This window comes from Prosopis cineraria, unplaced genomic scaffold (genome assembly GCF_029017545.1).
Source record: "Prosopis cineraria cultivar Desert tree isolate PC_DT_omini unplaced genomic scaffold, ASM2901754v1 PC369, whole genome shotgun sequence".
Classification (NCBI taxonomy): domain Eukaryota; kingdom Viridiplantae; phylum Streptophyta; class Magnoliopsida; order Fabales; family Fabaceae; genus Prosopis; species Prosopis cineraria.
In genome coordinates, this window is record NW_026555696.1 from 1 (window position 1) to 16,117 (window position 16,117).

Below are 16,117 nucleotides of genomic sequence, written 5' to 3' on the forward strand. Positions count from 1 at the left end.
AAATTTTTGGGATGGTGTGCTGGAGTCTTTGGACTACTAGATGCAAGAAAATCTTCAGGAATGAATCATTTTCAACTAATGAAGTCCTTCACAAGTGCTTGGCATCCTAATGGAAGATGTCACTAATGGAACACTTAGAAACAAGCTTTTCACACAGTAGGTGAACCTCAAACTCAATGGGTTCCCCACCTAATCATTTTGTCCGGGTTGATGTAGATGGATTTGTGCAGCAAAACCAATTTGCAGCATGTGGAGCATACTAAGAAATCACAGGGCATGTGGATAAAAGGCTTCGAGAAAGAACTTGGTCCTATGTCTCTGGCCACCGCTGAGATTCGTGCCATAAAATTGGAACTAGAGGTTTGCAAGAGTCTGGGTTTTGATAAAGTCAAGTTGTATTCTGATTCACTAAAAGCTATTAACATGTTGATGAGGGATGGAGGAGCTGATTACAGATTCAGAGATATCCTTGAAGAAACTAGGAGCCTAATGTATTCTGATTGGGTGGTAAATATTCATCAAGCATATCGAAAACTATTAGGATGGCAGACTTCCTTACAAGGAATGCTCATGGAATAGGCGAGAAATTGAGATTGGTGCACATGATCCCTAAAGCTTGCAAGGCCCTGATGCAGAATGACTATGAGTTTGGTTAAGCTTTTTGTTGATCTTTTTTTCTTTAATTGTGTAGTTAATTTCCCCAAGCACTGAGCTTGCCTAGTTGTATTCAAAATAATGATAATACTAATAATAATTAGGGACATAGTGCAACTTGGCAACACCAAGGTGCCTCAGTTGCTGGAGGAGATCATCTTTCTTGCAAGGTTGAGATAAGAACTGGGACAGTTTTTGAGTTCTGATAGAAGAGAAACTAGATTCACTTTTTTACGTACAAACAACAAATATTTGCAAATAAACGCCCATTATACACAGACATCAAATATCCTATTACACTTTCCGCTGCTTGTCAGCCATCTCAACGTTGAGTAAATTGGAAAGCAGAAGCATATAGTAGGTATAAATAATTGGAAGTGATGCTCGCAGATGCCCATATCCAGCTACTTACCTTTCGAAAGACAGAAAATGCAGCATAGTTGGAGAAGAGCACTTTTTCTATTATAACAAGAACAAATACCAGTAATAGGCTTCCATATGACTTATCCAAAATTAACATTGACATGGACAAAAATTAAAATAGCAATATAAAACTAAATTTAAATTAACTCACTTTGCACTTATACTGTTTGGCGGAAAATCAGTGCCATCCCAAATGAAGACCATCCACTCATGATTTGCAGTCTCACAGCAATGAAGTACCTTGATTTGCAAAACATCAAAAGGTGAGGATTAGATTATCAGAATTATATAATGGTGAAAAGGATAAAGGTGTTTGTCTTGTTTAACCACCACAAAGAGGGGGAAGGGATGTAAAAGAACATTGGCATGTCTTGATAAAGAAAGCTAAAACTTAAATATTTCAACTATACTAAAGTCTCATAATCAGATACAAAAATCAGAACAAGAAAAATACCTTGCATGCTAGATCAAAGCAGTTTCCTTCCTTGATTTCTCTTAACATTGGATAGTTACTGGAATCTATGCAGCAAGTTCAAAAATTAAATATTCACACGTATGAAATGAGCACCAATATAGCATATAAGGTGATGAAATTAACAAGAAAACAAAAGCTATCACGAAATCAATGAGTTTTCACACATGCATTGATTTCTGTAGTAGGCAATTCTTGATTGAGCAAAAGCTAAACACATCTAAAGGGCTATTACATAGTTTATTTGGTATCTGAAACCCATAAATATGTACAAGTTACAGTTATTTTGGATTATAAAATTTATATTATTCTCATTGCAGTACTGCACCGCAATGTTGCAACACTTGATGCAAAGTGCTGTGTGTGCCTTGAACAGTAAGTGCATGCATATGCATATTAAGTATAGTTTGGAGTAAATTCCATAAAAATAAATTAGCTGCTTTCAAAACATATTGAATGTTACAATCATGGACTACCTTCAATAAGCTGAAAACTGACAAGCCACTTTCTGAGCTTGTCTATGAGTGCTTTATCCACATCTCTTGGATGAAATTTTGAAGAAACTTGGTAAGGAACAAACTCATCATTGTCTTTTCCATTATATAATGCAAACGAGGAAAACTTTTTATTGAAGACAGCATTTACTTCATCACCATGCGTTTTTATCTACAAAATTAAAAAAACACATATTAAAAACTTAAAGAATAAAGCAAACTTTTACATATAATTAATAAAATAGAGCATATCATAGTCATTTATGGTCATCCTTCAATCAATATAAGTTGTAGATCAGTGACTTGTAGGAAGTTCATATGCTGAATTTTTTATTTCAACTTGCATTCCACCTGTGTGCACACGTGCTCTTGCAATTCAATACTACATTATACTGTAAAGCAGTGAAATTAGTTTTGTTAACTAAAATTATAAGAAAACTCATGATTACACATTCCACATGAAAAAAGGATTAAATAAATAACATGTAATGATGAACAGAAATATTTCTAATATTGGCATATCAACAAATTAAGTAGATTGATTCAAAACCAACCTAAAACATCATATAAAATATTCTTAAATCTTAAGAAGTTTCACTACAATATACATGCAAAAGTCCCCTGATATATGCCTCCGGGATGTTGAGTTTTTCCACCAAAAGGTTTTTCATATTTTTGAAATCTACAACCTCCTACTACACTGAGAAGAATTTAATATTTAAGTCTGTCAAATTTTGATTATTAAATTTATTCAGGGTGTTTGACCAAGATGGCTAGTTGCTTTCTTTCACTCTTATTATTCCTTCCCCCTTTTTATTCCTTTCAGGAAAACTGAAGCACCCCTTGACATCACTAAAACCCTCCCAATCACAAGGGATGAGCATGAGTTGTATCATAAAACTTCCAAATTTCCTTCACATGATATGATATCATGAAAAATTTTCCTAATTTCCTTCACGTCACTGATATTTCCCACCACAAAGTCAAACCACATGCTCTAAGTATCTCACTATCATCACGAAACCGCACTTTGTTTCCTCAAATCCAAGATCCCTTCATGCAGTCAAAACATGACCATCATGAGAAAAAGCATATGATATGGAAACGTTGATAAATTCATTATTTAAAGGCATTGAAGTTAGAGCAAGAACGCTAGAGCAAACCAGCATATTGCCAAACTTTACTTAAAAGTAGTACAGTGTAACAAATACAATTCACAAAAACAGTGCATAAAAATATTCCATGGTCAACGTTAGTCCAGAAAAGCAAAGCAAGCATATTGATACAGAATGTACTATCAAATCGAGTAGTAAGAAGACACTTACCAAAACATTACAAAACTGAACAACATCTCCACTTGCAACAACATGAGGAAGTCTTTCCGAACTTTCAGCAAAACATTAACTGATATCCCAGGTTTCTCATATGATTCATCAATTATTTTTAGCGTACAACAGTAGTCTGCAGAAATTATTCAAGTAAGCCAACCAGCAACAGTAGAAATAACCTAGAACTTCCATTTTTCCAACTCAATCAGAAACATAAACAAGAACCTAGCTTTTTTGAGGTAACATTCAGTAAAACTAAGGTGCCTATAAAGACTTAAGCTTGGAGAAGCACAAACATGTGAGCAGGACAAAGAAGGAAACAGTGCGATGTACTGGTGTTAAGCAGAGATTCTGGGAACAGAAAGTTTACCGGTGCCCCTAGTTCGCCTTGGGAAGCCAAATTCAAGTATAATGCCTATTATGTTCACTTTTTGATTAATAGCTTTCATAGCATCTCGTATGGGAAGAAACTTGTAGTGGTCTGCTGTTTCCATTGCCCTCTGTAACTCGTTGAGCTTTCACTTCGCAGTGTGTCAGTGGAACAGCTCCGGCGCCTCATTGAATTTATAAGAAAAATAATAAATTGAAAAAATTTATTTAAAATCCTTTAACCATACTTAATTAAAAAAAAATCCTTTAAATTCTGAAAATTTCCTTTAGACGAGATTAGGAATACTGAAGTAAAATTAAAATATAAAGTAAAATTATCTCATTATCCTTTATATCTTTTGATTTTTTATTAAAATTATTCATTTTTTATATAAAAATTCATTAATCTATAAAAATTATTTGTGCCATTCATCTTCTTGTTTTTTTTTTTAAAAAAAGAAGAGGTCTATTAATCAAAAACACTGTACAAGTCGTGCGAACTTAGCCGGGCAATTGCCTTTTACTATCCACCCATTCTAATTATGAGAGAGTTGATGGTAAAAAGCACAAAAAAAATTAAAATCAGAACTAACTAATCATAATCTAAACAACTCTAACAGATAAACATTTGAATCATTACAAGAAAAACCAAGATAAACTTTCCAATTCCTTAGAATAAGTTCCCTCGCCTCTGTAAGGAGGCTATGTCCCATATTGTCTTTTGAGAGGTCCCGGACAATATCAACATTCTTATATCCTTTGCTTCAACTTTCAACAAATGAACAATTTCTTGTAGGTTAATGTACAATTTTACGTAGAAAAATGAATAACTTTAGTAAAGAATTAAGGACTTGGCTTTACTCCTTCGGCTTTTTCTTAGAGGAGTGTACACTGTATCCAATAAAAATTTGGACCATTCAGAATTAATTTAGATGATCTAGATTTAATATTTTATTTTTTATTTTTATTAAAATAAAAATTTTTAAAAATTATTTTTTTAAATAAATTTTGTTATCAATCTGAATAGTCTAAATTTAATATTAATGATCCAAATTTAAAATTAATTTTTTATAAGTTAGTTATTCAAATGTACAGTTTGATGTAAAATATTTAACTTGTAATTTTTTAAATATTTTTTTAAAAATACTTTTTAATAGATATTTGCACTGTCCATAAAATATCTGAATAATTAATTTATAAAAAAATTAATATTAAATTTGAACCATACATGCATGGTTGTCAAACTTTTAAGTTGACTACAAGTTTAATGTTTTTACATTTCTAACTTACAAAATCATTTCAACTTATTCATAAACTCAGAGTAGATACAAACTTGATTAAACTCGTAAGTTTACCTCTAAATTTATCGTTTTTACGTTTTTAACTTTTAAAATCGTGTTAACTAATTTATAAATTCAGATTAGATGAAATCTTGGTTAAATTTGTCGAGCTCGTCATTTTTTTTTGAGTTAAGTGAGTTAAGTATATATTATGAAAAATTCAGTTCATAAAAGTGATAAGACCTGATTCAAAGAAAAAAAACTTGAAATGCAAAAAATTAATATTAATAAAAAAGAAAACAAAAATACTAAAAATAAGTTTCACTATTTTAAAATTTTTATGTCTTATATATGGTATTTTATCAATGTAGATGGGTTTAATTTTAATTATTTATATTTTTAATGTATTTAAATTAAATTATAATTATATTTTAATGGCTATTTGTTAATAAAAGCAAACTCTTATGAGTTTACAATCTGAATTTACGATATGAGTTTACATTCTTGTTATAAATTTTTTTAAACTCGTGAGTTTAACAATCTTGCATAGATGTTAAATCTGTACTGTTTAGAGTATACTTGTTTGGATAATCAATTTATAAAAAAATAAATATTAAATTTGGACCATTAATGTTAAATTTAGACTGTTTAGATTGATAACAAAATTTATTAAAAGAATTCATAATTCTTATTTTAATAAAAATAAAATATTAAATATTTAATCTGAATGGTCCAAATTTTTGTTTAGGTGTAGCAGATGCTTCTTCAAGAAAAGGCTCGAAGGAGCAAAGCCCAGTTAGAGAATTAGAGGGGATGAGAAAGTAAATTTATTCTGTATTTTAATTTTACTTCAATATCCTTAGTATGAAGTGAATTTTTAAAGTTTAAGGGTCTATTTAAAGCTGTTTTTATTTTATTATTCTGAAAACTGATATATTTGTAAAACATATTTTGAAAATAAAAAAATAATAAAAATAAAAATTTTTCTCATTCTTTTTAGTTCTTCAAAATAGTAATCCTAAAAGACCTAAAATATGTTTCCTTTTTTCTGCTTTTCAAAATAATATTTTATTTTTTTATCTGAAGCACTTATTAAAAATACATTATTAAATAAATTTTTTTATTCTAAAAATAAAAAAAACTGTTCACAAAATAAGTTACCAAATAAGCCCCAAAAAACCTTCTTTTTCATTAAATGCGGTTCAACGACCTTAAATGAAATTTTCTCTGAAATAAATATCAGTGATTTAATACATAATAAAATAATAAAATAAATCTGTAATTACTAACTTGTCTTGTTATAGGCACATCTCGAAGACATGGATGGTGATTATTACAAGTCATTTGATAAGTGTTAATATAAATATTAATTAAATTTTTTGCAATATTATTCATATTTAAAGTTTTTAACTATGACAGAAAGTACAATGTAAATATAAAAAAATTTAAATGGAGGTAAAATAAAAAATTTTATTTTATTTTTAGAAATAATTAATAACTTAATAACATTTGCTTTTTTTTAATAAAGTAGTTAAAGATATTTTATAATAAGAATTGAGAGTAAATATATTCAACTTATTCAACCCGTTGAAGCAAGATTCCCTTTATTAATCCAGACCCATTCTTTTTCATGAAGGTTTGATAAAACTTTACAAAATTAATTAATATGAGTCCCCTGCAGTTCTTTGAAATCTAGTTTACACGGGAAAGTTTGGAAGAAAGTTTTTTCCGTCAATTCTTCATAAGCTGTTTTCTTACCATAGAATTCAAACAAAAAAAATGATGGACTTAAAAAATCCACTAAAATCCTACAGGTGTAAATTAATGCATTCAATTATAATATTCTTTAGGCAATATCACGTTTTTCATAATTCTAATATTTCTTTTAAATTATTTCACAACTCAATATATCTTTTTATAGTTTTTTTATACCAAAAATATATCTTTTATAGTTAGGTGTCTGTTTTTAATCCTTCGTGAACATGATAGCAAGAAAAAAAAAATCAACATAATTAAGCATATATTGTGTTGTTAGCATGTCAAGGAAATGATGAAATGGTCAGAAAGATATAGGGTTAAGAAAGAATTGAAGGAGAAAACGTAAGAAATATTTTACTATATTTCAGATAGCCTATATTTATAATAGGAACATGCATTATTATGCATAATAGTACAATATACACGCGCGCCCACAATTCCACTTTTACTACAAGGCATCTCTAATTATTTTGTTAAAATTAAAGAGATATGGTTAAATTATTAGCTTCATTTAAAAATAAAATTAAACTTTCAATTTTACCTTTATGTTTAAATATTTTTAAAATTTACATTATATTCTTTCTTATAGTTAATAAATTTAAATAGGATTAATATTAAAAATATAATTAATATTTCATCAAATACTTTATATTAAGGATCAAAGAATTTTTTTTAAAAAAATATTTTATAATAAAGATTGAAAGGAGTGTGTGTGTGTAAACCTTAAAAGGTTACGAAGTGGAAAATCAAAAAGCATAATTTTTGAAGAGGTGAGAGGTTATATGGATTTTCATAAAATAGACACAATTCACAATTCACAGTAATAAAGTCTCAAATTATTTGCAGGGTATTGGTTGATCTTTATAGATAAGAATAAATGGTATTATTATAAAAAACTCATGTACTTAATTTTATATAATTAATATGCTCGTTTTCGATTAAATTAAAATATCTATATTTTTATAGATTATTTATTCAATAATAAATTATTGTTATTAATATTATTAACACATTAAAATCTATATGTCTTGATTTAATTAGATAAAAATTTATTTATTTTGAATGCAGATAAAAATTTAGTATTAAGCATAAAAGGTTAAGTATATAAATCTTCTTTTTTTAATAAATTGATGAAAGAATTCTGAGCAAAGCATGTATTGAAATTTAGTAGTTGAGAATGAGTATAAACTGGTATATTATTCACGGCTCAACAAAATGGTATTATATTATACATATTACAGGTGGTAATAATTGTGATGTTTTTTTTTTTGACCAACAATTATTGTGATGTTTGCTTATTTAGATTGAACATTGAAGTAGCCTAAAATAAAGGGTCAATGCCGAAAGAGCACGAAGAGTTATTTTAGCCGAGCCAGACTTGACCAGAAAAAATAGAATCACTCATCACGACAATTCGTTACAAAACGAAGAACCTATAAAACTCATACAAATACCATCCAGAACCTCGTACTTGTAATTAAACACGAAACCAAAAAAAAAAAATTACAAGTACAAATAACCATTAGGGTTTTCTAGAGGTTGCAAAATGGGAATTATTTCTGGCAAAGCCTGTGTTGTTCTTATTTTATGCTTTGCCGGCCTCGCATATTGCGGGCTTTCTGAGAAATTAATCAATGTCTTGGATTTTGGAGCCAAATCCGATCCCAAGTTCGAAAGCACTGAGGTAATTAAATTAATTAAGATTAATATATTTTTTTTTGCGATGTAATGTAGTATCTTTGTATTTGTTTTTTTTTCCTTGTCTTGATTGTTTGGTTTCATGCGAATTGCCTGTGTTAATCAGACTTCGAAGAGATGAGTTCCCTTTCTGGAAAATATTGAAAGCAAATCAGTTTTTTATGGTACATATAGAATTTAGAATTCCGCCTCCACAGTGATTACTTATGGCGTGGAATAATCAAACCTTGATTAATAGTGAATTACATACGTTAAAAAAAATCAATTGAATCCCTAGGGCTAGCTAGGGTTTGAATATGGTGATTCAATTTTTACAAGTAGCAAATTACATTGTTGATAAAAAAATATTAGTTGGCTCATAATCCACCCGATTTCAAATTTTGTGACTTTGTTAATCGGCATTTTGTAAATGTATTTCTAAACTTCTTCTTCTTCTTCTTCTTCTTTTTTGTTAATCACGAACCGGTAGTTCCTGAAATCCAAATTCACTTACAATTTTTTTTTTTTGTCATTCAAAATAAAGACACATTGCTTACACCTAAACTTTTTGTTATTATGAATTCACTATTCATGTGCTGTAGAGAAGTTTGATAATGTTATATTTCCAGGTGTCAAGTGTTCTCCCAACTTTAAAATTTTAATTTGAATATATAAAATTGGCACTCAAATCATTCAACAGCTACAGAGTCAAAAAAAATTTTCCTTGCATACTTTTATGTGTCTAGCCATTTCCTACAGAAAAGGAAAACACACGCCAAATACACAGTGACAAATCCAGGAGCTATTAATTGGGAGGGTTAAATTGAAACTCAAACATGAAACGAGGGAGCCAAAATCCAATTTAATGTTTTTTACAAAGTAAAAAAATTTAATTTTTCCCACGGAAGTATTGAAGTGTTGGGAAAGAGCCCTTCCCCTTTAGATTTGATTCATCACGTTCAGTACGTGCATATACAAACATATCAATACAACAAACAACAAACTTTTATCTTATTAAGTAAAATATATACAAACATATCAATATTAAGTACAAATTTAAAACTCTCTTTTTTTAAAAAAAAGATGATGTTGTTATTAAGATAATTAATCGTTGAGTTGACAAATAGAAGATAAATGAAATCTAATAGTTTGGTTCAAATCATGTAAATATATGCGTGGGTGTTTTATTGTGTAGACATGTTATAAATGAATGTAGGCATTCATGCACGCATGGCAAGCAACATGCAAGTCAAAGGAGCAGGCGAGGCTGGTGGTGCCACAAGGGCAATTCTTGGTGTCGACCATGTTCTTTGCAGGGCCATGCTTGACCCCTGATCCTGTCACTATTCAAGTGGAAGGCACCATTTTGGCTTCCACTGATCCTTCTGATTATGTCAATGCTGATTGGTTGATCTTCCAAGACCTTACTGGTGTTAGCCTCCTTGGTGGTGGCACTTTTGATGCCCAGGGCAAGCTCATGTGGCCTTCCACATTCGATTGCGACTACAAGCCTTTCTCTGACTGCGTCAGGCTCCCCAGTGTGAGTCTTCGTATCTCAGTTCCTATTTTTTGACCCATCTCAGTTATTCTTTATTGTTTTTTTGGATTAAAAAAACATTTTCATCCTCCAACTATTTGATTAGACGCATTTGTAAGCATCTTAAATTTTTCATGCGGTACAGTTTGACTTTTCAATATTTAAAAATAATGCATCTAGCACCTTATCATCATCAAAAAATTAACTTCGATTATTAAGTGACTTAAAAATTACACAAAATGGCTCATAAAATTATACATAAGCATCTATAATAAAATTATTATATATAAATGATAAGATACAAATGTTATTTCTTACCCATATAAAAACTAAAATATAATTTTGATCAATCATCATTTTAAAGACTTAATCAATATTAATTTTCTTTTAGAATGCTCATTTGCAATTTTATGAGTCATTTTCTGTAATTTTTTACATTTTTTTTTGTAATTTTTAATCAACCAATGTTAATTGAGTTAACGGCAGGATGTTGAGTGATTTGTTATAAGTAAATTCTTTGATTGATGACAGTACGTGTGTTTTATTATTCCAACATGAGAAAAGTAGTCACATGAATATATAGTTCTTTAAAAATTTTGATTGATGTGTAAATGTGAGGAATTGACATTTGTTTTAACTTGAAAACAAATGTGCTAACAATGCCTGAGATTTACATGCTAGATTATTGCACATGTTTCTTCTATTCATTTGATTGAATGAAAACGCATGTTCAAGTTTGTGTGGGTACACCCTTGCAAAAATCAGCATTAAGCACACGTGAGTTAAATACAGCTTTTGTTTAAAAGCTTCCTTATGCTATATATATATATATATATATTGAACTTAGATTTTCATATTAAGCACCGTTTTTAAATGTTAAAGGGTAAAATTGTACAACACAAAAGTTTAATAATAATGCTCTTGAGTTAATAGTTGAGAAACAAAAATAATCTTTAATTTATATCTTTATTATTATGGCAGTGTAAGTTCTTATGCACGATGACTAACGTGTGTGCTTATGTTTTGAACTCTGTGGGTAGACCTTTCAATTCAACAACGTGAAGGATGGAGTTATAGAGAACATCACGTCGGCGAATGCGATGGGGTTGGACCTGTACGTGATGAAATCCTCGAACCTGACATTAAAATCAGTGAAAGTGGTTGCACCTGCTGAGAGCCCAAATAATGAATCCATTCGTATTGAGGATTGCAGCAACGTTGTCATCTCCGAAACCACAATCCAACATGGCAACGACTGTTCTTCTGTGGTCAAACAACCCAACGATGCTGCTTTTGCCAAATCCAAGTGCAGTCCTTGATTCTGCAGCCTCTATTACTTTTTAATTCTCCTCCTCGAGACTCTTCTATTCTAGAGTAACCAAATTGCTATGTATACACATTGCCTGATTTGTCAAGGAGCCATTTATTATATGTTGTTATGATCTCCCTTTTTTTTTACTTATTAATTCAATATTAAGTAAATATTATATATAATATATAAGATATCAAGACATGATTGATAAAAACAAAAGTTACACCATACGATATATCTCTACTATGGATTGAATGATCACTTTTTTTTTTTCAAAATAAAAATGCTTTTGCAAATTAGATAATTTATCAAGATTTAACTGATATAGGCTTCACAGTTAAAAAGAACACTTTGTTAGGGGCATGCATAATTTTTTTTTTATTTGTAAGTACAAGGAGTAAGTGTCGTTGATAACAGAGAATATCTTCCCCGAAGTATTAAGAACAATAAATCGATCTCTTTCAATTAAATTACTACATGTACAAGAATTGTGATTCAAACCCCCAATTACTTATTCAAATAACCAAAACAATCATAACTTATATTAATTTTGTTTGCAGTATATATGTATAAGTTACTTGCCAACAAAATTTTTGTAGTGATAACGAGGCCCAAATACAGGCCCATCTAGGACATTAGACTGGCTCTTGACAACTATAGTAACCATTGTTGGTGTTGGATATACTCAATTCTATTATCTATGAATTGTGCTAATTTATTTGACTAGAATAGGTATACACGGAAAAGGATAAGTAGCGTAAAAAAATGGCTATTTGACTAGAAATATATTCTAACCGGAGATTTTGATTAATTCGTGCTAACATGTATGAGTTGGTTGGTCTTTAAAAGATTTCAAGGTCATTTTCCTATACCTCAACAATAAGCAAAAATCAGGGAAAAAAAAAAACAGCATATGCTGTCAACAAATGATACTTTTAGTCTTTGAATCCTTATTGGGAAATATACCGTGTCTCCCATCAAATTGTCACTCCATTAGAAGGACACTTACGTGAAATATAAAAACTAGACTCAGTCTTTTTTTTAAAAAAAGTGTTAAAAGACTTGAGGCCAGCGGCTTAGAAAGAATGCGATATATGTATCCTTTTTCCTATAAAGAAACATAGACACAAAATTTGGAAAGTTTCTCATATGTGGCACACAAGTATGAAACGAGATATAGGTTGTCAAACAAAAGTTAGTGGAATTTGTAAGAAGTAAGAACATGGCTTAAATCCGTATACAAAGGCATAAATTTGGATCCATTTATCAATATGTTTGTTATTGACTAATTAATCTATGACTTAACTCACCTTAACTATTTTATATAGAGTAAGAAAAAAAAAACAAGAAGATAGTCTTAACTTATACAAAATACCCCTCAGACAAATTTGAAAACTAGATTAGCTTTTCTAAATATATATATATATATATATATTGGACTTTGGACGTAAATAATATATAAACTGAAATGCTATATCTTTAAGATATCCACGAAGCATTTAAAAAGTCCAAATTTTATTATTAATTTGTCTTGTTTTAATAATGTTTATTTTAAAATTTTTGAGCCCTTGTGCACCTTAATTAGATATCCTTAATGATGTCATGAGATCCAGGTCCTCATAGATTCAAGGAGAAATATAATATATAGCCCTCTTTGTAGTGGAGGACGCTAATATAGAGCCTAAATTTGAGGGATGAAGTACATAGATAGCATCATTAATTACGGTAAACAAAAAGAAAACCAACATCTTTCAGTGATTTATAAGCTTCAAGAAAAAATAGAATCACCAAATAGCCATTTTTAAGGTATAAAAATAAGAGGTAAAGAAAGAGAATCATTTTCGCACTTTTAACTCTTGCCTCCTAGGAGGCCTTGAATTTGAAAAACAAAATACAGAAAAGACAAAAAAAAAACGGGACAAAAATTCAAGAAGGTGCAATAATGGCCTTTCCAGGGATGGTTCTTTCTGTTGTCAAAATAATTTTGATGAGTTTTACAGTGCTGTCATTATTATCTGATTGTGCGGATGCAGCAAGAAAAAAGCCAATTTCTGGGCCTGATATGTTCATGGGTGAAAATTTAGCTGTTGACAAGCTTCTTCCAGGAGAAAAAATAATCAATGTCTTGGATTTCAAAGCCAAACCTGATGGAGTCACTGATTGCACTCAGGTAATTAAATTCAATCAAATCCCATATACCCTTATTTAATTTGTTCTACTCTAGTTTATGATAATAAGATACATAAACCTGGCCCGTTCATAGGATGAGAGTCGCATGCATGTCTATTTTTAAATACATGAATGCAAAAGGATTTGATGAAGACAACAAAGCATCATAACTTATCTCCAGGTTTCAACGTACCAATCTGATCGCCAAGTAAAACATAGACCTGCATTGTAGGTTCATCTGAAGATAAAATAGTGAATATGGGTCGGGTTCTTGGAACTACTCATCTAGACCCTGTATTTTGTTAGGGCTGTGCTTAGAAGAATGAGGGATTTTTCTTGCATAAAATGACTTTTAGGATAAAAATCCAGTAGACGCTGACCATATGCTTGACAACGTACGTAAGACAGGAGACATCAAAATGAAATTAAGAATATAATGGCGTGTTGTATATTGTGTTTGTTTGTGCAGGCATTCATGACAGCATGGAGAACTGTATGTAATTCCCCACAGCAAGCGAGGCTTTATGTTCCACCAGGGAAATTCTATGTTTCTTCCATGTTCTTTGCTGGGCCATGCAAGCCACCCCAAGCCATCACAATCAAAGTTGACGGCACCATTCTCGCTTCCACTGACCCTTCAGAGTATGTCAACGGCGAATGGCTCATCTTTTCCGACCTCCGGGGAATCAAACTCATCGGCGCTGGCACTTTCGATGGCCAAGGTAAAGACATGTGGGCCGCCAACACCGACTGCGACAAAGACACTTCCCCAGAATGCAAAAGACTCCCCAGTGTAAGCCTCCGCTTGCTCAGTGAGATTCGAGTATTGTCAAGTCTTAATTGAGAAGTTAAAACTTAGACGACCCTATTGTGTTTTATGGATATCTTCTAGATCTATAGTTTACTGATTTAATTTGTGGGGTGTAATTTTTGTGGGATGTGAAGAGTATTCAATTCAACAATGTGACAGATGGACTTATACAAGGCATATCATCAGTGAATGCAATGGGGTTTCACTTCTTCATCACCAACTCTGCCAACATTAGACTACGAACACTTAGTATCAATGCACCAGGAGATAGCCCTAATACAGATGGCATTCATATGAGCCATTCCATCAACGTGAAAATTTCTAAATGTCTCATTCAAACTGGGGATGATTGTGTCTCTATGATTCAAGGGGTAAGCAATGTGGCGATTAACAAAGTCACATGTGGCCCTGGACATGGTTTTAGGTAATATACAAGACAACTTCTTAGATCTAGTACTTAATTAATTACCTTCTCAATAGAACTGTGATATTTGAGATTTGTAACAGCATTGGAAGCCTTGGGAAGTACGCTGATGAGCTAGAGGTGAAGAACATTCGTGTGCTGAATTGCACGATGGTGGGCACAACTAATGGTCTCAGAATCAAATCATGGCCAGACAAGTTTCCAGGTGCAGCATCACAAATAATCTTCGACGACATTGTCATGAACAACGTTGCGAATCCTATTGTCATTGACCAAGAATACCAATGTGAACCTGCCAAATGCAATAAGAAGGTCTCTCTCTCTCTCTGATTCATATTATATCGACCTTTTGATTTCCGTCTATTATTGTTTCCTTTCAAACGCATTATCTATTTATTGATTTTGAGTTTGACTTCTTGTTCTGCAGCCATCACGTGTGAAATTGAGTGGGATACAATATTCGAACATAAGAGGAACATCATCTTCGAAAATTGCAGTGGACTTACGATGTAGTGGTGATTTTCCATGCGACCATGTTCAGCTGAACAACATTAATCTCAAGGCAACAAAACCACCCCCTCCTACCTCCAGATGTCTCAATGCCAAACCACTCTATCTCGGCATGCAATCTCCACCACCCTGCTCATAGCAGATCATTTAGTCTACAATATTTGGATCCTCTCTCGTCTCAGAAATAATCATACATATGGTTGATCTCGATCAAATGATTGAAGGAGGACTTTTAGATGAAGAAGAAGAAGATGAAGAAGTGAAATTCAGAGTCTCAACGAATACCATTTCTTGTGGCCAACACCATATCTCTCTTTTTGTTAGAGTAGTCCAATAGTCCTTGGCCCAGGTCAAAGATTGGGCCCAATTGTTGCAATGTGTAGAATTCTTCTAGATTGTACGGAGTGTAATTCATCTGTTGTAACGGCTAGTATTCTTTTACTATCTAGATATTTTCTTTACATTTGCTGGCAGCCTGTGATTGGCTCTTCCGATTCAGGTAGGTGCCAAACTACTTTCTTTCTCTGGCTTTTGTTTTTTGTCAAAAGAAAGCAGGAAGGGAAGTTTTTGGCTTTGTTAGCACTTAATGCATGATTGATGCTCAGTCAAATACCATTTTCAGAGTCTTATCATATATAAGCAATTGATTAATACACTACGGTAATGAAATTGAACAAAAAAAAAAAAAGAATAAACAATTGATTAATACATAACTGTGTAATATTCACATGACAGTTTTAAGATCTTGAAGAATAAGTTTTTAATGGGACAGTGAAACTCTTAATTTTCAAGTTGATGTCAGTTGTCCATCTGATTTTTAAAATTTAATTTTTACCTATCAAGTTTTCAAAATGTTATAATCATACATGAGTTCTTTAAATTTTACAACTATACATAAT

General features: G+C 31.2%; 3 protein-coding genes across 3 annotated transcripts; 2 read left to right on the forward strand and 1 right to left on the reverse strand.

The window, feature by feature from the left end:
* Positions 1-1,228: 1,228 nt before the first annotated feature.
* On the reverse strand, positions 1,229-3,915 carry LOC129296625 (protection of telomeres protein 1a-like; the record flags this gene model as incomplete). Its single annotated transcript, XM_054935215.1, is given in 5 exon segments — positions 1,229-1,317; positions 1,532-1,596; positions 2,026-2,215; positions 3,369-3,504; positions 3,742-3,915. Coding segments are annotated over 2 exon segments (137 nt in total), but the record flags the coding sequence as incomplete, so codon positions are not given.
* A 4,334-nt stretch (positions 3,916-8,249) lies between these two features.
* LOC129296626 (exopolygalacturonase clone GBGE184-like) lies at positions 8,250-11,423 on the forward strand. The gene is made up of 3 exons (XM_054935216.1): positions 8,250-8,462; positions 9,672-9,995; positions 11,033-11,423. Exons 1-3 carry the CDS (start codon positions 8,325-8,327, stop codon positions 11,309-11,311), a joined length of 741 nt encoding a protein of 246 aa, XP_054791191.1. The 5' UTR covers positions 8,250-8,324; the 3' UTR covers positions 11,312-11,423.
* Positions 11,424-13,230: 1,807 nt separating this feature from the next.
* LOC129296627 (exopolygalacturonase-like) lies at positions 13,231-15,738 on the forward strand. The gene is made up of 5 exons (XM_054935217.1): positions 13,231-13,474; positions 13,943-14,266; positions 14,419-14,708; positions 14,792-15,020; positions 15,136-15,738. Exons 1-5 carry the CDS (start codon positions 13,247-13,249, stop codon positions 15,355-15,357), a joined length of 1,293 nt encoding a protein of 430 aa, XP_054791192.1. The 5' UTR covers positions 13,231-13,246; the 3' UTR covers positions 15,358-15,738.
* Positions 15,739-16,117: the final 379 nt, after the last annotated feature.

Coding starts and splice junctions, on each gene's coding strand:
- LOC129296626 (XM_054935216.1), top strand. CDS start 8,325: ATGGGAATTATTTCTGGCAAAGCCTGTGTTGTTCTTATTTTATGCTTT. Junction 8,463..9,671: donor CCAAGTTCGAAAGCACTGAG/GTAATTAAATTA, acceptor AAATGAATGTAG/GCATTCATGCACGCATGGCA. Junction 9,996..11,032: donor ACTGCGTCAGGCTCCCCAGT/GTGAGTCTTCGT, acceptor CTCTGTGGGTAG/ACCTTTCAATTCAACAACGT.
- LOC129296627 (XM_054935217.1), top strand. CDS start 13,247: ATGGCCTTTCCAGGGATGGTTCTTTCTGTTGTCAAAATAATTTTGATG. Junction 14,267..14,418: donor AATGCAAAAGACTCCCCAGT/GTAAGCCTCCGC, acceptor TGGGATGTGAAG/AGTATTCAATTCAACAATGT. Junction 14,709..14,791: donor GGCCCTGGACATGGTTTTAG/GTAATATACAAG, acceptor GATTTGTAACAG/CATTGGAAGCCTTGGGAAGT.